The 22266-nt window shown below is 40.5% G+C and overlaps 1 protein-coding gene across 1 annotated transcript in view; it reads left to right on the top strand.

The window, feature by feature from the left end:
• GPR158 (G protein-coupled receptor 158) overlaps nucleotides 1–22266 on the top strand; it is a 182786-nt gene that overhangs the window by 137456 nt on the left and 23064 nt on the right. The window contains exon 7 of the mRNA XM_048950958.1: nucleotides 20229–20467. Coding sequence (XP_048806915.1) covers nucleotides 20229–20467 — 239 coding nt within the window. The remainder of the gene's footprint in view (nucleotides 1–20228; nucleotides 20468–22266) is intronic.

Genomic DNA, 22266 nt, shown 5'->3' with positions numbered 1-22266 from the left:
GATTATGGCATAAAAGAGAAGCCAGGCATTACGCTGCATGCCTGAATTACAGGCTATTTGTGGAGGATTGTGAAGAGGGAGTTAAGTGTGTGACTCACACTCTACACATGGGCTGATCACAGCTAAGTAGAAGGAGAGATTTTCAGATAACAGACATTGATCATCAGTGAAAAATCATGACTGCATGGGAGTGCTTCTAGTGGGCTCATATCTTATCAAGAAGTAAGCCTGATACTATTCAGCATTTTCAGTAGCAATGAAGAACCAAACACAAAATGATTACTCATAAAATTTGTGGATAACACAAGGCTTGATGAAATGGTAGATTTTGTTTGAGAAGGGATAGTAATGAAAAGTTGTATGGGAACTGTTGAGTCACGGCCTGAACCACTGATTGATCACCTGAGGAATGGACTGCCATGGGAGCAAAGGTGAAGGCGATTCAGCTGTGTGACCTACACCCCATGTAAGGGGTGACTGCTCCTGGGGAGGCTTCCTTGTGGAGTCTTTCTTGCAAACCTAGATCTCTGGATACAGGTGAGCATTCCTTCCCTGTTTGCTTTCACCACGGTAATCCTTCCACCTGTAACACCAACTATAACAAAAGTAATTTTCATTGTCTTGGGCTAAGTCAAAGAGATGCATTTGAATGCACTCAAAAGAAATTATGCTTAGGGACTAATTAACATCACGAATTTTAGTTTCAAAGATTACCACTAGAGAATTCATTTTACAGTAGGGAGGTATGCAGTAGATAGATGGAAGGTATACTTAAGTATGACTACAAATTATTGGACTTTGTATAGAAAAATATAAATATCTGTGCAATACAATGTATCAAGCTTTATAATTTAGCTTTAGTTCCATATTGGCCTTTTTTTTTTTTTTTTTAAACACACAATATGAATTATACCATCCATATTATTGTGGATCAGTTTCAAAATTAAGCACACTTGTAAACTGAAAGGATATATTTACAGTGGTACTGTTTAATGAGATATATCAGCTCCTTTGAAATTAGTCCTGATTACACCTTAATGCAGATATTTAATACTGGGAAAACTGGTGTCTGGACTAAATATCCTGAAGTATGATTTGCTTTTTCTGGCTTATTATGAAGGCCAAAAATAGCTAGTAAGCTCTTGAAAAAATGAGTCTTTACTTGACCGGTAGTAAGAAACCATTGGTGACATAAAACACTGTGCTACCCTTCTTGGATGTAATGACTGGATCTGTGGAGGTATGCCATGGCAGCTGACTGAGAATGACCTAATTGCCAAGCCACAAGAATAGAAGTGACTTAAATTAACCTGTTTCTCTTTGCAGTAGAGGATGATTAAGCAAGTAACTGAAATTAATGGCTACTCAACTACTGGATGGTAATTTAGATAGCTATCTTAACTTAAGCTCTGTGATATATGACTGTACAGGGTGAGGCTTATCAGCATTGCAGTAGTTTGCACATTGTTGAGTTACCACAGATTTATTATATATGAGTTATTTACATATATACTTCTCTGAGAGAGAGACAGGGTTGTCTAAGAACCTCAGATTCTGTGAATAAGATCCATGATCTGAACTGGGAAGATCAAGACAGCGCTGCTTTGGCAGCCCACAGAAGCTGTGAATGCCCCATCCCTGGTGTTGTTCAAAGCCAGGTTGGATAGAGCCATGAGCAGCCTGATCTGATGAAGTATTCCTGCCCATCATCTTTAAGGTTCCTTTCAACCCAAACCATTTTAGGATTCTATGATTCTGTAAGTTCAGGAATAAACAGTAGATTCTGAAGAGCTTCATTATTTATTAGTTCAGTTTCAAGCATAAGCTATTGCTTTCAGACCTAATCCATAGTATTTAAAATTAAAAGTTAACACAAAATATTTGTATTAGAAAATAATATTCTTACTATTGCAGGTTATTATGGTGCTGTGCACTATCCTGTTTTACGTGTCTTAATGCCACAACATCAGTCAGCTGTGTTTTGTATTTTCTTGACTTGAGTTCTACCCCTTATGTGCACAGTGTGAGCCTGTGTATTTGCAATTACTTCTACATGGTTCAAGCTGCAGTCTATGTTTCTAGCCAAATCTAAAAGTACTAGCTGTCAATAATCAGTGCAGACTTTTGAGTGCCTAATTCTAAAGTGGGAGTGAAGTCAAGTTAGTAGTGGTGTGTTACTCAGTGGCTCTGGGTGTCTCCCTGGCCATCAGTACTGTTGTGTTCTGATAGTGGTGCAGTAGTTCTGTTGAGCCATGTTCTGATCCTCTGCAATAGCAGCGTCTTATTTTTATGAGGTCTTGAGCAAAAGATCCTCTCTCCCCCTTACTGACGTTTCAGGGAGATGCCTCCTGTTCCTTCTAGAGGTGCCTCTGGGAGGTTACAGCTTCATGTGAATGCAGAGCTGCTGGTGGGGAAGCCCTGCTTTCTGCAGACTTTGCCTCCCAGCATCTTTTTGCAGAGCTGTTACTAAGTGCCAGCCAGTCATGCAACCACACATCTTTCTAGGCTTTTTGATTTTCCTTAACTATCATTTTATATATCTGCTAGGACTCTCTAGCATCAGTTTTCAATATTACAGGTGTGTTTGTTTTCAGTGTTTTATTCTGCAAAAACATTGGATGTTGGCAGTCAGGGATTCATTGGTGCTGCCCTGTTGCTTGGAGTCTTTTCTGATGTGATTTTCAGCATTACTTTAGCATCATTTTCTACTGTTCAGTTGTGAATAATGCAAATTGGCATCGTGTCTGGAATCATTCTTCAGTTCAAACTGCATAAATACACAGCTTCAAATAAGAACCAGTGTCTAAAGGCACATGGTACTTTACCAGGGCTGTTAAAAAAGCAAGTTGATATGTGTAAATGTGGAATTACTTGCCTCACTGAAATAAGGCTGAATATCTAACAGTTCCTTTTTTTTAATTTTTAATTTTTTTTAATTTTTTTTATTTGCTGCAAACAAATGTACATCCACTTTTTTTGCAGGTGATCTGGTTTTTTTCTGCCTGACTTGTCTTTGTAGCTTTGGCCTATGTGACAAGCTGCTTTTTCTTTTTTTTTTTAAACTTCTTTTTCATGCCACTGTTCATACTTCCCTTATGAAATTGTGTATTGAACTTTATATTTAATATTTTTTATTAAACCACGTGTTTCCTAGCTCTCATGGTTTCTGCTACTCTCTAAATAACCACTATATTCCTTCTGACCTATTTCTCTTGTACCTCAGAAATCACTCTCTTATTTGCAAGACTCCATGTAGTGCTGAGAGCCTCAAAATTGATAAAAGGGCTGGAGTTATACTGTCCCCGTATCTCTTAGTAACAACCTTAATTACTTTGTGCAGGATCTTTCCTCAGCAATAAGTCTGCCTTTTATCTTAGAGTGGACAGACCTTTTTCTTTTAAATCGGATTAACATAATCCAGCTCTGGACTTTGCTTCTCTGTACTTTTTCAAATGCTTCGGAGAATATGGCTACAGTGACCAAATCTCTTCCAAGCTTTTATTTGGTTTGCAAATCACGCATTTCTATTTGAGAAAAATGCTTATATATTACTCTGAGAACCTTCTAGGTGCTGTCAAGCTCTCTTTAGAAATAGCAATTCATGGCTTCTGGTGACGATTGACTCATATCGCCCTCTGATGAATAAAATCCTATTACACCTATAAAAATGAGACATTGAGCATGTTACCGTTTGAATATATTAAAATTTAGGAGTTTGTAAGGATGTTATTTTGTAAAACTTTCTTTTATTTGCGACTCGCTCTTTTGTAAAGAAACTGCCAGTGGCCTTCCTCAGAAACACTGACCGGTGCTCCATTCAATTTACCATAGAATCATAGAATGGCTTAGGTCAGAAGGGACATTAGAGATCATCTAGTTCCAAGCCCCTGCCACAGGCAAGGTTGCCAACCTCTAGATCAGGCTGCCCAAGGCCCCATCCAACCTGGCCTTGAGCACCTCCACACCTTGGGCATCCACGGCTTTTTTTGGGCAGCCTGTGCCAGTGCCTCACCACCCTCTGAATAAAGAATTTCTGTCTAACATCTAACCTAAAAAACTGAGTTTACTGTCTTTGGAAGGATGAGCATGACCTTTTTGGAGGAGCCCTCCCAAATTCTTCTGGGATGAATCTGAGGATTTCCCCTGCTCCTTCCTAAACTGACAGTGTTCCTTGGCTCTTCTCTATTTCTCAGCAGAACATTCCCTTGCTCCATCAAATCCAGTTGCCCACTATATTCTTACCCCTCTTGGTTGGTTGCATCCCATCCAGCATCAACATGCATGGTCTAGTAGTCCTCTGGCTTTAACATAGCTGCTAGTCTCTTCATGATGCCTTGAAAGTGGGTCTCCTGCAGGCAGCAAATCTTTCTAGAGAGATTATCTGAGCAGCAAGTGTGTGCCTCAGTGTCCCTGAGCAGAGTCCCCACTTAGTAAGATGTTTCACCTTTTCTTGGTGACTGGTTCTGACATTTTTCATTCTAATCCCTCAGGGCCAGAAGCCCTGTGGAAAAACACAGTTTATTGCATTCTTCATTGAGATTTGCATTCACATCCATATCACTGATGTGGACAAGAGATGAGGCGCAGAATCCTTGTTCGCCATTCTGTGTCAGTCTTTTCTTATCCTTTTGTCATTTGCACTGGGGGAAATGCAGTGATGGCCACCGTCTGTTTATACTGTTCATTGAACTTTGTTCTTGGGCTCGCTACTTCTTTTACCTGGCATTCTGGTACTCACTTACACCTTGCCCAGAATGTCACTATCAGATCTCCCTGGAGCCTTCTCCATCATCCTTCAAACTCAAACACTAGTATTTATTCCAGATCTCAAATGCATACCCTATGGTTGGGTCCCAGAAATGTAAAATGAGTATTGGATTGTTGTGCATAGTATAACTGGGTGACCTGAAAGGTACTGAAAATCAAAATTAGGGAGACAGATTTTGTACCTGCCTTCTCAGAAAGCAAGAAGCACTTGGGCTTAGCTGTTTCCTAGCTTGTTGCAGGCTGGATGCAGCTTGAGCACAGTTGGATATAGGAAGAACTGGCATCATGCCCTGCCCTGGAAAACTTCAGGTCTGTCATCATGCATCTGCATTACCATGCAAAGTCACAACCATCAATGTCATTTGCAAGACTTGTCAGACAAAATACAGAAACTGAATTATGTATCCCAAGACTATTTTTAGAAAAATGTTTTCTGTTCTCTTTTGTCTCTCTGCTCAGACTGTGCTCATTTGTGTTATCTTATTCATACAGTATGAAGAACATTTAAGCTGTTTGCTGTATTCAGAAGTCCAGATCTGTTTCTTTTGTGATTAGCTCTTTTTCCACTGTTGTGGATCCAAGTCTGACTTTGGATCAGTGTCTGACTATTAGTAAGAAAGCATCTTATCAATTCTTCTTTATTTTTCCCTGTTCATTTCTTGAGTTACTTGGCTGTGAAACAAAGACATTGCTGTGGCATTTATTAGGAGCATTTGATATTTCTATTTAAATAACTTTTCTTTAAAAAGAAAACAAAAGGCAGCATGGCTACCAATGCTTGTTTCATGTATATGTGACCTGAATGCTGCGACTCTTCCTGCTTGCTTCATCTTCACAGGTTTTACTGAGATTAGAGCTTGTTGTATTTTTTACTTGTTTTCTTGTCAGTAAGGTCTCATTGCTGTACAATGATTACTTAGGACTGCAAGGATCATATTTTTACGTTTGATTTCATGTGAAAATCTCAGTGTGTTTTACCTATTTGGTAGGAATTCAACTTGTCTGTCTTCCTGATTTTTTTTTTTTTAATGCAGATTAGCTGTCCTCTGTCTTGCACAATGCTCCTTCAGAACAGAATAATAATTTTAATTCAGTTTATCTTAAAATAACCGTGTTATTTTGGCTTTTCTGCATTAGCTTGGAACCTTTGGCTACTCGGCCTTTGACCGTGATTTAAATGGTCTGTTGCAATGCAGCCTCCGTGTTAGTGATTCACAGCAGATACTGTTAAATGGCTTTTCAATGGTCCTTGCAAATTGGAGCGCTTTAACGTCTAATTGAAATTCGTTTCCATGCTATCTGAATATCAGAAAACTTGTTGTCTCCCTTTTGAGTGAAATACTCTGAACGTTTTAATTCTTTGTTTTCAGTATTAAAAGAGTGCTAGCAAACATTCACTAAGCAGAGTGCTTTAAACTACAATCTGAAATTTGTATTTTGGTATACATATGAAAGATCTACTAGCTAGGGACCAGTCTCATTTCTCAGTGAAAGCAACAGCAGAGAGAAGTTGTAGGAGAGAATATTTTCATCAAAAGCAAGTCAGTACAAGGAAGAATGTCTCCAAGTAATTTCTAACCCAAACCTTAAGCATCACCTTTGGCTCACTTCCATAGTGCTGTGGAAGTCAATAGACAGGTTAAGGTAATGAACAGGAAAAACGGAATGCTGTGCTGCAGCACACAAGAGAATCAGCCTCCAGGCCATCTCCCTGTGCCTGTCAGGATTTAGTAGTTTATGATAATTTCTGCTTTTGTCCCTTTTTTTCCATTATCTTATGGTAAATACAAAGCAACTCTTTACAGCATCCAGCTTGTCATGGTGCTAGTTCTTTCTGTGCCATCTAAGAGGAAGCATAGAAGATGAGTGTTAATTTTTCTTGCAGGTGACTTTTTAAATTCAAATTTTAACATTGTTTTAGAATGATGAATAATGAAAATATTTTTTAATTCATATTTATTGAATTTGTATGTTGCATTGTTTTATACATATACATTCCTTGAAGGGGAATGTGAGTATTGCATTACCCTCTTTATTTGATTGATTGACAGTGTTGTCCCAGAAACAAATTTTGAAAACAGAAGTGAAAAGTTATACTTTAACTGGCCCAAGAGCAGAATTTGTGATAATGATTTGTGATTCAGTCAAAGCTCTGAAGTTCATAGAATAAGTTATACAAAAGTGCTTCTAATGTGAACACGTTACACAGAATCACGTTACACAGAATCACAGAATCACCCGGGTTGGAAGGGACCCCAAGGATCATGTAGTTCCAACCCCCCTGCCTGGCAGGGCCACCAAACATACACATTCAGATCAGGTTGCCCAGGACCCCATCCAACCTGGCCTTGAACACGTCCAAGGACGGGGCATCCACAACCTCCCTGGGCAGCCCGTTCCAGGGCCTAACCACTCTCCTAGTAAAGAACTTCCCCCTAACATCCAATCTAAATCTTCCCTCCTTCACGTTAAAACATATTGAATCTTAATGTCTAAATAAAAAGCTTGTTGCAGAAATGTTACTAAGAAATATTATGGAGTACTGAGTTTCTTCAACCTATTTACACATTTCTACCCAAAAGTTACAGAATCATAGAACAGGAGATCTTCCCAGGTTCCTCCTCGCTTTTCTTGGAGGATGGACTGGCATTTACTTTCTCCAGTACTTAGGTATCTCCCCCAGTCACCACCACCTTTAAAGAGAATGGCCTTGCAATGACAGTGGTGACATCCTGTCAAATCCCTTGCATGTTCCCATGACTCTGTCATGTATCGTGTATATCCAAATCATTTAAATGTTCCCTAACCTGATTCTTCTCTGTTGACGTTAAATCTTATTTTCTATGGGCTTTTCCACTGGTCTTTGGCACCTAGGATTCCTCAAAGCAAGTCCTGCTGCTGACACAAAGATGTTGAATATTTCATCCTTTATATATTGTTTACAGCCAGATCCCTGTCCCATTTAGCAGCAAGCCTACATTTTTCCCTGGTTCTCTTTTTGCTGCTGCTAAGTCTTCACAAGTCTTTCTTGTTGCCCATCATGTGCCTTGCCAGACTCAACCCCAGATGTATTTTGGCTTTCCCTAATCCCATTGTTCCATGATCAAACAGTATCTTTTTATTTCTCTTGGGTCGCGTGGGTGACCTTCTGCTTCCTGTACGCTTTCTTTTCCCAAGCTTAGTCAGGAGCTTCTTGTTTATCTTCATAGCCTTTTTGCCACCTTTGCTTGATTTTTTTTTTTTTCCCATACATGGATATGTCCCTGATCTTGGAGGAGCTTGACGTTTTGTTCCCTTCTCACGATCCTGAACTTTGCCACCCATGATCTTTTCAGCAAAATTTGTCTTTGATCTTCGTGGTCCCAGCAGTTCTTTGTACGTATGATGTCCAGCAGAGTGGCTCCCTTCCATAGCTCCTCTATCACTTGTAAGAAGTTATCATCACTGTGTTCCAGGGATATGTTGCATTAGCTGTGCCCTAACGTGTAGCGCTTCCAGCAGGTTACTGAAGATCCCGTGACGACCAGGGCACAGAAGCAAAAGGCTTCCATCAGTAGTCTGATGAGGCCTCATCTACTTCCTCCTAATCATGAAAGTCTGTAGCAGATACCCACCACAGTGTTACCCACATTGGTGGTCCTGCAGATCCTGACCCATAAGCTCTCATTAAGGTCATTGGCAGGCATTTTTAAGGACATTGTTAATGCTGTTTACTTCAGGAAACAACCAACAACCCTGGCTGCTGAGGCAATTCCTACAGGTATGGTATCATTCAGTGCAAGGGAGGCAAGAATTGAGTTTCTTGAGTGCGGGAGGTAGCGCACAGCATGTATTTCTCAAGGTATTAAAAATATTTCATTGTTTCTGTAAATGTTAAATTCAGACAGACATTCAGAAATTAGTTTCCAAGAAACTGTAGCTTCCTTAGAAGTGCTTGTGATTAACCCAATTAGCATTCTTTTTCTGATTGCTACCCATGCTTACATAGAGTTGAGAGTAAGCATAGTCCAGTGAGTATTTACCTGGGAGAAGAACATAGAAATCTATGGAGGAAAAAAAAAAAATTCAGATAATGCTGACATGACACAGCGATTCCAGAAATTCTTTGAATTTACTTTTAATTGTCGTATTTTGTATGAAACACTGGAAGAAGAACAAACGTAGCAGTCTTATCTCCTGAAGAGTGTCAATGTAACTGGTCGCAAATCACAGCAGTGGCAGACAGTAGCATGCTGGGTTCAAACAAAAATAGCATGCAGAAAATTACTGGGATACTCTGCACTGCTTTGTACTGATGCTTGCACAAGCCAATCTGAGACTAGTCAGAGCTGAAGAATCTATCCTTCTTCAACAGTTTATCAGATATATATTTTATATAGCTGGGACTTTTTATTTGTTGGGTGTTTTTTTAGTAATTTGTTCCTCTATTTTAGTACTACTAAAATAGAAGTGCATTCTTGTCATTCTTCTGTTTTTTACTTTGGACTTTTTGTTTTCTTTCTGCTGAAAAGCTGCAATCATGCTGTTGTTCATTTTCTTATGTAGTCACTGTGTTACTGTTCTTCCACCAGGAGGAGGTTTTCAAATACTGGAGTGTGAATGAGGTTAGGTCTAAACAATTCTATTTCAGTCTGTTTGTCTTTACTGTGGAATTTCCTTTTTTCTCATGTTCTTAGTGAATGCTAAGAGGGGAACAAAAATAAGTTGGTAGGTATGGCAGGGAGTATGTGTGACAAGCAGCTTGGCTACCAACTAATGTCTGTTTGCCCCCTAAATCATCTACATTTAGAAGAAAAGATAGGAGTTTTGAAATGATTAAGGCTTGGGACCGTGTTTCATTGCTGCTCTTGAGACTGGAAGACTTACAAATATAAAATAAGAAGACTGCCAGATGAAGGGAAGAGCTGCAGGTACTTCAGCCCTTAATGCCGAATATCTACACCTTTATATTGAAGCAGATCTATATCTGGTGTTTTTCCTAGATCTTAAGTGTCTCCTCTGATCCTGAGAATAGCATTTGAAGCTGCTCTGGGAGTGCTTGACATTTAACTCGCATGTTGTGCTTTTTATTGTACATAAAATCACTACTCCTCTATGCCAACAGCTGGGCTCTTCCTCTCCTTGCTGTAGATACTTAGCATATGCAAGTAACTCCAAACCCAGCTGTACAAAGTCCTCAGTAACCTGCTATAGTTGATGCTTCTTTGGTCATGAGATTGATTTATTGGCTGGATTAGGTAATTTCTAAATCTCTCCTTTTATACCTCAGCTATTTTGGCATTCTCTGAATTGATCGACTTGAGCAGAGACCTGATGGGCTTTTGTAACGTTTCCAGCATTTTCATTCCCTACAATGTAATCTACTTGCAGAAACTGTTTTTAGTAACAATATAATTTATAATGTGGAAATTTTATCCAAAGAAATTAGCGTTGGTTATGGTCTCAGTTTCCACTGGTGGTGACACTGCTGTATCCTGTGACAAGTTCCTGATTTAATCCGTTGTGAGTGTGGTTTTGAATCTTATCTTTCACAGACAAGATGAAGAATAAACTTTCCTTTCAAATACACATGAAGGTGTTGGCCATGATACCTGCATGCATGGATCACAAGATAAAGTTAATACTTTCTCCATAAGTGGAAGGAGAACACAGTGCTGATAAACAGCTTCATTTTCAACACAGTTAATATAAAACAGCACTGCCTGTCAGTCATATTATAAAGTGGTTAACATTGATTTTACTAAAGTGAGCACAAAACTCTCAACAAATATTTTAGTTGAATATTACAGTTATGTTTCTTTTGGCAGTTTTTGACCAACACCCTCCTCAGCCATTTCTGTATCACATTGGATTAATCCCTGTCACCAATACATCGTATAATAATCCCGCTATGTGAATTTGAGAGGGAAATTGTGTCCAGTGGATATGATTGCTCATTCTTACTTGTAAAGGAGTACAATAAAATATATTGGGACAAATTCTTTAATTTGAAACTGGCTGTCTGCTGTGGTTATGAATGCCTGTAAATGACTGCAGAGACAACAAAGAGTGGGCCTTTTATTGTGTTGTCATTCCTCACTCACAGTGTTCTCACTGTGGTTGAAAAGAAATGCTTTCTTGGATCGTTCTTGTTCATGATTACTTAACTGAGTGCCAACATAGAACTCCACAGAACTTATGTAGGCTAGTAGAAAAAGAGATTTTTCCAGATGTTAACGGTACTAATTTGTGGGAAAAGCATGAATCTTGGAAGTTCTACTCATGTCAACCTCATTAACATTAGCTGGAAATAAGTAACTCTTCATCTTTGGAAAATATGGCTGTGTGCAATCTGCCATGGAGCAATAAGACTGGGAGCATGACATGGTAAGAAAAAAAAGTGTATAGTTTTATGGCTTTATTTGGCTGTATAAAGGTAGATGTACTCCTGGCCATCCAATGTTGAAATGGCTTGCTTGGCCAGTCAACAGAAGCTTCTAGCCCTAAAACATTTAAAGAAAAGGAACGTGAAAGGAAAAAACAAATTCCAAAAGATAACAGGACATGAAAATGGTGATGTGTATAAAGATGGGAGAAGTTCCTGTCCTTTCAGTTCCTGATGTTTGCTTCCTGCATCTTCAATAATGGATTGTCATCTTTAAGTGGTGCCTATTAACATCATTTCATAGCAGAAAGGGAAACAAGTGCTTTCAAATTCAGTGCCAAATTATGCTGCGCACGGTGCTTTAGTGGGCACTCCACAGATGCAGCTCTTCTCCTGGTCTCTCTCTTTTCTCTGCACTTTTTTTGAAGGTAATATACTTCATGATAAAGCCAGGCAAAGCAAACTTGATCCTGGGTTTGCTATTGCCAGCTTTTCACCTTACAGAATGAGTTTATTTTAAAAAATATTTCTCTTGAATCTCCTCCAGCAATACGGTTAGACCCACTGTCAGCTCCAGCCCTGAGCTGCATGCACCTTTTCTACAGGAATCTTTTGCAAAAAGGCAAAAGGAAAACTTTAACCAGCCAAGGTGACTGATTTTTTTTCTTTAATGGAAAAAAAAACAACCAAGGCAACTAGTTAAATAAGACTGGAAAAAGTATATCTACTGTATTTAGCTTAAAAGGAAGGAGATATTTTGGTTTTGTGGCCACCTTCAAAATGTGGGAAAGGTACTGTGTTTTCTAAATTCAGCTTACCGTTCTCGGATCAGAAGTACAGTGCTTGCCAGTGAAATAGTAAAATAGAAAGGAAAGATCTTTATGGATCAAGGTATATAACCTTCCTCAAATTAACTTTGGTCTGGATTTGGATTTTATCCATAGCAAGACTTTGCTATTGGTAGTGCGCCATTTTGAGAAGCTTTGGCATAAGGTTTTGACCAGCTATCTTACTGTTGATCACTAGAAAACGGCTCTGACATTCAGAAAGATTGCTACAATTGTCTGTGAATGTTTTCAGCAGGGGAGAATGCCTTTGTGGAGCAGCACTGGAGGATTTGTCCTCCCCACTGCTTTAACTCATCAGCCCTTATTAAAGGAAACGTTGTGGGGCAGACCAGGAGGGGAGCTGGCTTTGTAAGTTTAACTCCACAGCACTCTGTGAAGCAAACTTTGTAATTAAAGTCCTGAAAATGTTTTGACCTGTTGTAGGAGAGGATTGCCTACAGGCAGTGCTTAAATCTGTTTTCACACTGTAAGCTTCCTGAAAAATAGTAACCTTGATCTTCTGTGTGGCCTATTCTGAAAGTCTTTGATAGGGGTAAGGTACTGAATGGCTTTAAGATTTACTGAAAGTTAGTAATCACCTGATGATTTTTTAAGCAGCAAATTAGTTTATCCAGAGCTTGTATAGCCTGAAGAATTTACAATCTTCAGACTGAAGTCTAGCTGCAGGAGCTTTAACAATCAATGAATTCAGATTTCTGTCACCAGATCACCTCCAATTTGAATGAAGAGCTCAGCAAGATTGGTTTGCTTGTGGAGAAAAGCATTGGAGGAGCTGACCTCATTTTTAGCAAGAGAGGGATGTAATTATTTAGCGTAGTATTGAAATGGTTATGTTAACCATTTCATTATGGATTTAAGAAAAGGTAGCATTATGCCTATCCTAGCGCCACGGGAATTTCAGAAATTTAGGAATCTCCCACCAGATTCTGTGTTTGTGAGCTACTGACTTTAGTGCCCAAAAGTAACAGCTGGCATAATAGCTGGCAGACGGGAGGCAGCTATGTCAGACACAGGCCTGTGTCTGCGGTCAGACTGAAGGCACTTTGCAAGGCACCAAGCCTGGTCACCATCACAGTGACGTGACCATCACAGGAGCTCTGCACAGGCCAGGCTTGGCCCATACGCCAGGTGCTTTACTGGCACTCCATAGTTCTACTAATCTCAGCAGGATTCAAGAAGGCATTAGTGCAGTAAATTTATTAGAAGAGATAATTAGCACAAAGCAGATGAGGATTTCATAAAGAAAGAGACTTGGTCTGCATCACCAAGGCCTAGTTATGTGACATGGCAAGGCCCCAGCTGAGCCTTCTTGCTTCCCAGCTCCTCTCTAGTTGGAGCATCCATTGGCACACTGCCAGGATGGGTAAATCCAGTTGAGGAATTGTCACATCTGATGAGACCCATCTGGAGAGTATGGTGATGTGAACAAAAACCCTTCAAAAAGCAACACACACGCACAGGCTCGATGACTGGCAGCCAAACAGAACGGATGCATGCAGCTAGGCAATGAGCTGTGGAGTGGACAGGCTCAGGGGAAAGGCGAGGCCAAGCTGATTTGCCAAAGGACTTTAGCTCCTGTCCTTTGGATCAGCTGCACACAGAAAGCCCTTTGATCTGTATTCCACTAGGAGATTGAGCTTTTCTCAGGTGGGAGATAAAAGAAGAAAACAAAGTACGTGTATGGCATGAAAAATGATAGAATCTAAGCTACATTTAAAGAAACAACAGATCATTCAGATTGCTCATTCCAGACTTGCCCACAGATAGACAGAAAGAATCTACTTCAAGTCAATATATTTTTATTAAAGCAAGTTGTGTTTTTTAGAATCTTTCCATGCTATTGAAAATGCATGATACTGAGAGGCCAGTGCTACTCATGGGAATGAGTGAGTGGTTCTGATTGTAGTGAGAAACTCTTGGATTATTTTTGCCTTCTAATAACCCGAGCCTTCCCTTGAGCTATTCATGAGTTCCCTCCCAAATTTCTGAACCTCCTCATTTTGGTCAAACTGTTGGAAATTAGAACAGCCCACTTTGTTCCTTACACGTTGATGCAGAGCTAGGGCTTTCATCAAAGCACTGGAGAACTACCTTTACAACATTTCAGTGTCATATAATGCATTTTGCCCAGTCTTCCTTCATGCAGTATGAGTATTCATATTTTTGAAGGCATGGTGCAATACAGGTAAAATTTAATCTAGGAAAGTACTGAACTATCATTGTCTTGACCCACGTGTCTTTGCTTATGAATGATAGCTAACTTTTAACATATACCAAAATAAAATAGATTTTAACTCATCTTCACAGCCTAGATTTCTAGCCATACATCCGAGGTATTTTTATACTACGTTATCTTCCTGTAATAGAAGAAGAAGAAAAAAAAACTTCAAAACTCTGCAGAAAGTATGAATGAAACTATACCTTCAAAATGGCAATTTTGAAAGTAAATATAATTTGTTAGAATATCACTGTTTCCCAGTCATTCAGTACCCAAAGCTACTGCTCAGTCATTTGTTAGTGTACCATCAGGATATCCTCAAATATTTATTAACTATATAGGATGGGAACTCTGTGAAGTATTCATGCGTTCAAGGAATTACCAAACTTCGTTTCCTAATTGTTGTACCTTTTACTGGCCAGGCTGTGATGTATATGATGCAGGTCTTAACCTAGGTTTGCTGAGATTGTAAATGATCAGATTCAGTAAAGCAAAAAAATTATTCTGATTTCATTGAGTGAATTTTATTCATCTTATTCTGTGCTGGACTTCAGGCCTATTTTGTTATAAAGTTTTATGGAATCACATGGGAAGCAGTCAGTGAGTGATTTGGAGACTTTCAGCCAAGGTATGGTGTAGAAAGCTGCTCATTTCTATCAGTTGGATTTCATTCTTTAGAGCCTAGAGGCAGTAACTGGTGGTATGAATGCATCTAACTTGGGTCTTTAGGCATCTTTCCTGGTGCATAAAGTCTGCACTCAGTATATGTGTGTGTGCATATGTGTCAAATGTGAGATGTGAGCTCTCTTTTTGCAAGATACTGTATGTGGGCCATAGGTACCTCTTCACTGCTTTCAGTAGAATCACATTGGTATACCAGTTCTAAGTAACTAATCTCATGTTCACTGTTACTCCTGAAAAAGCAGATAAGACTTAATCCTTCCCCTATAGGAAGTCAATATAATTCATAAGAGCTCTTGACCCCTTATCTTTCTGATGTAGCTTTCATATCACAATAAAAATCATCAGTGTGGAACAGAACAGTTTGACAGGATGACTCAGTAAAGCCACAAAATGACAGATGCTAGAAATAAAAAGCAAACAACCCATGCCAGGTCATTGCTGTCAAAGCTGGATCCTTCACCTGTTGTGCCTACTGCATATGCAGCTAATAGTTTGGGAGCCATGCTTCCTGTTCCCAGGGCAGATTATTGAAATTACTACATGAAAATTTAGTATGATCTTACTTATTTTCTAAGATTATGAGTTTCATTTAAAGATACAACTTGTACAGCAGCAGCCATGGCTTTGCTTGCAGTTCCCAGACTGATAATCCCAGCCTTGACAGCCTTGACAGCAGCAGACTCCTCACCTCCACTTCACATCAGTATTTCTTCTGTCTGCTGGGCTGCCCTGCGCTTTCAGCTCTCCAACCAAGTTTGCAACCAAGTCCTCACCTTGTCTATCTATGTGGATCTGGGGCAAAAAAAAAAAAAAAAAAAAAAAAAATACAACAGACCTTTAGGCCAAATAGCTTATTTCCTCAGACTTGGTGGTGAAGGCAGCGAAGTTGGGAGTTATCTGCTTTGTGGTCTCTGGATGTTTCACTCATTCTTATGAGTCCTTTGTTTACTCTGTTAAAAGGATAGCTATTACAAACCAGCTTTAATGCTGTCTGTAGATCAGATCTTTGCTTGAAGGCAGCTTATAGTGTCTTCCAACAAAGCAGGTAGAGCACATTACGGTGTCTGATATGCCTGTAAAAAGAGCTGGAAATGTTTCACTGAAAATGGTGGTTGGATTATCCAAGAACAGTGCATAAAAGTGCACTGCATATGCTGAATGTTTTTAGCTGGGTTTCCTCTTTTGCCTTAGATCAGAGGCTGTACCTCTCAAACAGTTCTCTAAGCTTCTCACTACTTGGCATTTTGGGGGCAGACAGGACAGGAAAAGGAGTTTTTTTTCAGCTGGTATTCCTTTACTTGATGTTTGTATTTAAACATTAATTTGTTCCAAAGTTTGAATCCCAGAATGCATTTATATTCATAAATTAAGTAGCATAGGAGAATGTTACCTGGGTGCTGTAACTCCATCATCTGTCCTGCTGAATTGTTCCAGCGGTACCTGGCCTGCCCATGGCCCTGCTAAACCAGCTTGGTTTTCTAGTGTGATTCAGGAGCTGGTACAGGCTGCTGCAGTGGGCAGACTGCGTGCAGTCACCCTGAGCTGAGGGGTAATGGTAAGGATGTGGGCTGTTTTCTGCCTGCATCAGTGCCAGGGACAAATCAGAGCGTAGTTAATTTTTAAAGTAGTTTTTAATTTTTTTAAAAATATATATTTTATTTATATTTTTATATTTATATATATATTTATAAATATCTATTTATATTCTAGTACTTCTCATGTCCCTGAGCCCCCGCACCCCCAAACCTCTAGGTGGAGACTGGGGTGGTAAATCCCCCCCCACTGTGAGGACAGAGCAGGTCTGAGATCGCCTCATGAGTCTGAATGTGTATAATTCTATGGGGCCGGATGGCGTGCATCCCAGGTTCTGAAGGAGCTGGCTGAGGTTGCCGAGCCGCTCTCCATCATATTTGAAATGTCGTGGCTGTCAGGTGAGGTCCCGGATGACTGGAGAGAGGGTCGCATCACTCCCATTTACAAGAAAGGGAGCAAGGAGGACCCCGGGAACTACAGGCCGTTGAGTCTCACCTCTGTGCCTGGGAAGAGCATGGAACAGATCCTCCTGGATAACATGCTTGATCACATGAGGAATGGGCGTATGATCTGAGACAGCCAGCACGACTTCACCAGGGGGAGGTCATGCTTGACCAACCTGGTGGCCTTCTATGATGGAGTGACAGCATTGGTGGACAAGGGAAAGGCGACTGATCTCATTTACCTGGATTGAGCATGGCCTTTGACATGGTCCCCCACCACATCCTTATCTCCAAATTGGAGGGATGTGGATTTGATGGGTGGACCACTCGATAGATAAGAAAACGGTTGAAGGGCCGCAGACAGAAGGTGGTCATCAATGGTTCTATCTCCAGGTGGAGGCCGTATCAAGTGGCATCCCCCAGGGGTCTGTCTTGGGACTGGTGCTCTTTAACATCTTTATCAATGACATCGATGATGGAATTGAGTGCACCCTCAGCAAGTTTGCTGACAACACCAAGCTGAGTGGTGCGGTTGACACAGTAGAAGGAAGGGATACCATTCAGAGGGACCTCCACAGGCTAGAAAGGTGGGCCCAGGTGAACCTGATGGGCTTCAATATGGCAAAGTGCAGAGTTTTGCACTTGGGCCAGAGGAATCCCAGGCATCCATACAGACTGGAAGGAGCAGTCCTTGAGAGCAGCCCTGCAGAGAAGGACCTGCGGGTCCTGATGGATGAAAAACTTAACATGAGCCAGCAGTGTGCCCTTGCGGCTCGGAAAGCAAATGGTATCCTGGGCTCCATCAGAAGAGGAGTGGCCAGCAGGGGCATGGAGGTGATTGTCCCCCTCTACTCTGCTCTTGTGAGACCCCATCTGGAGTACTGTGTCCAGGTGTGGAGCCCACGTACAAGAAAGACAGGGAGCTGTTGGAGAGGGTCCAGAGGAGAAGATGATCTGGGGACTGGAGCACCTTACAAAGACAGGCTGAGGGAGCTGGGCTTGTTCAGGCTGGAGAAAAGAAGGCTGTGGTTTGCAGCCTTTCAGTACCTAAAGGGAGCCTACAAAGAGGAGGGGAGTCAACTCTTTGAAAGGGTTGACAATTGCAGGCCAAGGGGAAATGGTTTTAAGTTTAAGTATGGTTTAAGTTTTGTTAATGGTTTAAGTTTAATTATGGTTTAAGTTAATGGTTTAAGTTTTAAGTATTGGGAATAGGTGAACGGTTGGACTGGATGATCTTTTAGGTCTTTTCCAACCTTGGTGATTCTATGATTCTATGATTCTAAGTTGAGGGAGGGAAGATTTAGGTTGGATGTTGGGGAAATTCTTTACAGAGAGAGCGGTGAGGTGCTGGCACAGGCTGCCCAGAGAGGTTGTGGATGCCCCGTCCCTGGAGGTGTTCAAGGCCAGACTGGATGGGGCCCTGGCAGCCTGGTCTAGTATTAAAGGGGGAGGTTTGTGGCCCTGCATGTGGCAGGGGGTTGGAGATTCATGATCCTTGAGGTCCCTTCCAACCCTGGCCATTCTGTGATTCTGTAATACGAATATAGCCTATAAACTCCATGTCTTACCTCCTTACGAGAAGTCTCTCTCATCTGCTCAATGGCTTTTTCAACCCAACTTATGGACATAGAGTAGTCCAAAAAAAAAAAAAGGGGGGGGGGGGGGGGGGGGGGGGCGGATTTAAGTATTGTATTGTTGGAGAACACATCATCAGACAATACGTTTCCTAGGCAGTTTGGTCTCATATTGCTGCAGAGTAGTTTTTATGGTGAACTCAGATGGTGTCTGAGTCAGAGGTACAGGAAGGAAAATGATGCTCAAGCACAGCCTGCCCCCGATAGGAGCTCCTGGGGACATGTCTCTGCCCTGATACACATCGGTGATACATGGTCATTAATGCACAGAGGAGACTGAAGCTGTGCACCTGCTTGTGGTGAAAGGGGAGCAGTGTGCATTTGGGTTAAAATCACCATGGGAAGATGAGGGAATTACTGCTCTGGACCTCAGATTCTGGTGGAGCCCTTTTAGTCAAATGGCAAACTCTAGCTGTAAAAAGTTCTTGACTGATTTCATTTCAAAAAGAGTCTGCATTTCTCCTTCCAAGAAGCTGAGTATTGGTCAGTGTTTACAATGTGGAGGAAAGCCTTTGTTCATATTAAGCTCTGGTGCTCTAAAAAAGGAGGATTTACTGACACTGCCTGGAACAAAAGTGCTGTAGCTGATGAAGGAAGAGAGAAATTGTCTGCCTTGCATCTGTGGAATTTCCTGCCTATCCTTCCTGAAGGCTTTGGGAAGCTGCTTCAGACATAAAGCACTTAGCATCTGTAAAGGGAGAGGAGAACATCTATCAAACACGGAAAGATCAAAAACTGTGACTCCCTATGGAGTGACTGTTGGGAGGGAAACAGCTGAATAATGTTGAACACATTCAGCTGTCTGACTTCACCCAACGCACAGTGTGAAGGCTGTGTTTGTAGTCAAAGGATGAATCATTTTTATGGATAGGGAAAAGATTTTGCGCTTTTGCCTTAAAAGGTTCTACACTATTATTTGTTTGAGAGGTAATGCCACTTGCTTTTGCCTCCTTTGAGACATAAATATTAGTCCAGAGTGTGATTTTTTTTTTTCCTTTTTTTTCCTGGCCTGTCCATGAGATGACTTGGGAGGTGGTTTAGGTGCTTGGTACGCTGTAAATGTTGGAGATCTGGCATGGGCTTTTATAAACTCAATTATCTTAAAAAAAATCAAGTTCCTCAGTGATAATTAGTCCCATATGAATATTCAGTGCCTATGCTCATGCTTCGGAATCCAGAGCTACAGTGGTTTTGAGTACAAAATAATTGAGAAAGTCTAACCCTTCATCTTGAAAGTACCTTTTATGATTACTTCTACAAGGAGCAGACTGTTGCCTCAGAATCAGCAAGCTCTATGGGAAGAATATCCAATGGGGGAACAGCCTGACTGGAGTTGAGCTGACAGACAGCATTGTAAGGAAATAAAATCTTGCACACATGGTTGCTGTTTTGTGGATGTGACCTTCTCTTTTCTGAAGTCACAAGTCTTCCACTGGGAGCTGAAAGGTACAAAACAGCCTGACAACACAGCATGTCAATACGTGTCCCTACCATAAGTATAGCTCGTGTTTCCTATTAGTGCTGTGTAGCACTCTCTGGGCAGCAATCAGCTCCATTTAAATAAGATGAATATGAAAGTAATAATGTTTCAGATTTTACTCTTGTGCATGCTGTCAAGGGAAGGAATGTTGATTTTTATTTTTTTTTTAAATAGCCTAACAGTGAAATAAAGTGAAAATGTAATTCCTACAACATGGTTAGTGCTCTTTTTAATTCTACCCTGTCCAAATTTTTTAGGGTTTTGAAGGTATTCCTGTCCAGAACCGCTCAGCGTATTCCATATATGACAGGTGGGCGAGTGATGAGGATGCTGGCTGTAATTCTCCTGGTAGTGTTTTGGTTTCTTGTTGGCTGGACTTCTGCAATAACCCAAAATTTGGAGAGAAACATTCCTCTAATTGGCCAAGGGCAAACATCTGACCACCTGATCTTCAATATGTGCCTCATGGACCGCTGGGATTACATGATGGCTGTTGGTATGTTCATTTTCTAGTCTTTCTTCTAATGTTTAAAATAAGGCTTAGTTGCTTTTTCTTTATATTTCTTTTCCTTTTAGAATATCTTAGAGCTTTATCAGGCTGCATAACATCATTAGAAAAACATGTAAGAGAATGAAATGTTGGTTTATATGTTTTTAAATGGGCTGAGAAGTAAAACAACTAAAATATACTGAGAATTTTATGACTTTCAAAGGTTTGTAACTAAGATGACAGTAACAAGGTGATTGGTTCTCCAGAAATGTTTTTTTTTTTCTTATTGATGAATGTATCTAACTAGTACAGTGAGAAATTATGGTAGGAATAACTATGGTGGGCTTTGCATTTCTGCCCCACAGAACTGGATAGATCTGTTGTATGAGGAGGGAGAGAACTTGCAAGAACACTCTTTCATAGAAAATTGCACATACTTTAATACGAAAGCAATGGGAATAAGAAATGTATACCAAACTTTTCAACTTCACACATTTTCTAGATATTCTGTCAGTGCTTGGGATAGGCAGGAGCTAAAAAATGCCATGCTGCAGAGTTCAGTTCTGTCATACCGAGGAAAAAAATAACACATTTTTGTTTCCTTCATTTTATAACACACAGCGAGTTCCCTATGCCAGGGTGCAGTTATATGGTGAAAGGTTCTTCATCCCAATCACTGGACAACTTCAGTGCATCTGCACCTAGAGCCCTTGGTTCCAGTACAGCACAGGTGTGCCATCCGCACTCTCAAATACATAAACGTTTGAAATTTTAACTAAGTACTTAGCTTTCTGCCCTTTCCCTCCTTCCCCATGGACATGCTGTTGACAGAGACCTGCTCCTGAAAATAAAGGCAAGGTAACGGGCTGCACTTCACATGGGAGTGAAGGCAAGATGGGTAGAAACAGCCAGTGGTATTTGGAGTATTTTCTCTGAGAGTGGTGTACAGAATGCCAATGCACTGTAACATAACATTTTAAAGGACAAACCAGTGCTTCCAGCTTCACCAAGAACTTTCCACAGCTCTAAGCTACTTGGTCCCCTCTAGTCCCTGTGCTGTGCTCTGCTCTTCCCTCCTTCGTGTAAGATCTCTCAGGTACAATGTTCCTCATTTGTGGATATTCTCATGGGTAAACAAACAACACAGAAGTATAAACAAGTACTACTTGAAATGTGTTGTATCTGGGTCCTTTTGGAAGGGTGTACTAAGAAAACAGAACTCTGTTTTATCATAATACAACAGTAATATCACCAGAGATGATGTAAAATTAATAACAAATGAGAATTGAGTGCGGAATGTGATGTCATCTTCACTGATCCATTTTGGATGAAAATTTTACTGCGTTTCACAGTTGGTAATACAGGATAGGATTATTAAAACTTTGATGCCAGTAGTCGTTGCATAATGGCAAACAAATGTGTTTATTCCGTTCATCTTACAACTGTGGCAGTGAACTGAATAACAGCTCAGATTTTAATGGCTAAATATGACCCTTTTGATACTAAATGACGTGTTGGAAAAAGCGAAGATTGTTTTTTATGACAAATTTACATCTAGAGGAGTTTTTAATGTTGTTTTTTTTTTCCTTTTCAAGATGCACTTAAGCATAGTAGAGACAAAGCTGACTCACAAGCCTAAATACAATTGGTTGTAATTTTGTTTGTTCTGGCCTTTTGCCTTTGCATTCAAACTACCTTGTAAACTTTTGTGCAAGTCTTCAGTAAACTATGGAGTCATGAGTGGTTTTGCACATGGGCCAGAGGAATCCCAGGCATCCATACAGACTGGAAGGAGCAGTCCTTGA

The sequence above is a fragment of the Lagopus muta genome, chromosome 7, assembly GCF_023343835.1.
Source record: "Lagopus muta isolate bLagMut1 chromosome 7, bLagMut1 primary, whole genome shotgun sequence".
Lineage (NCBI taxonomy): Eukaryota > Metazoa > Chordata > Aves > Galliformes > Phasianidae > Lagopus > Lagopus muta.
This window is presented reverse-complemented; position numbering and strand designations above follow the sequence as displayed.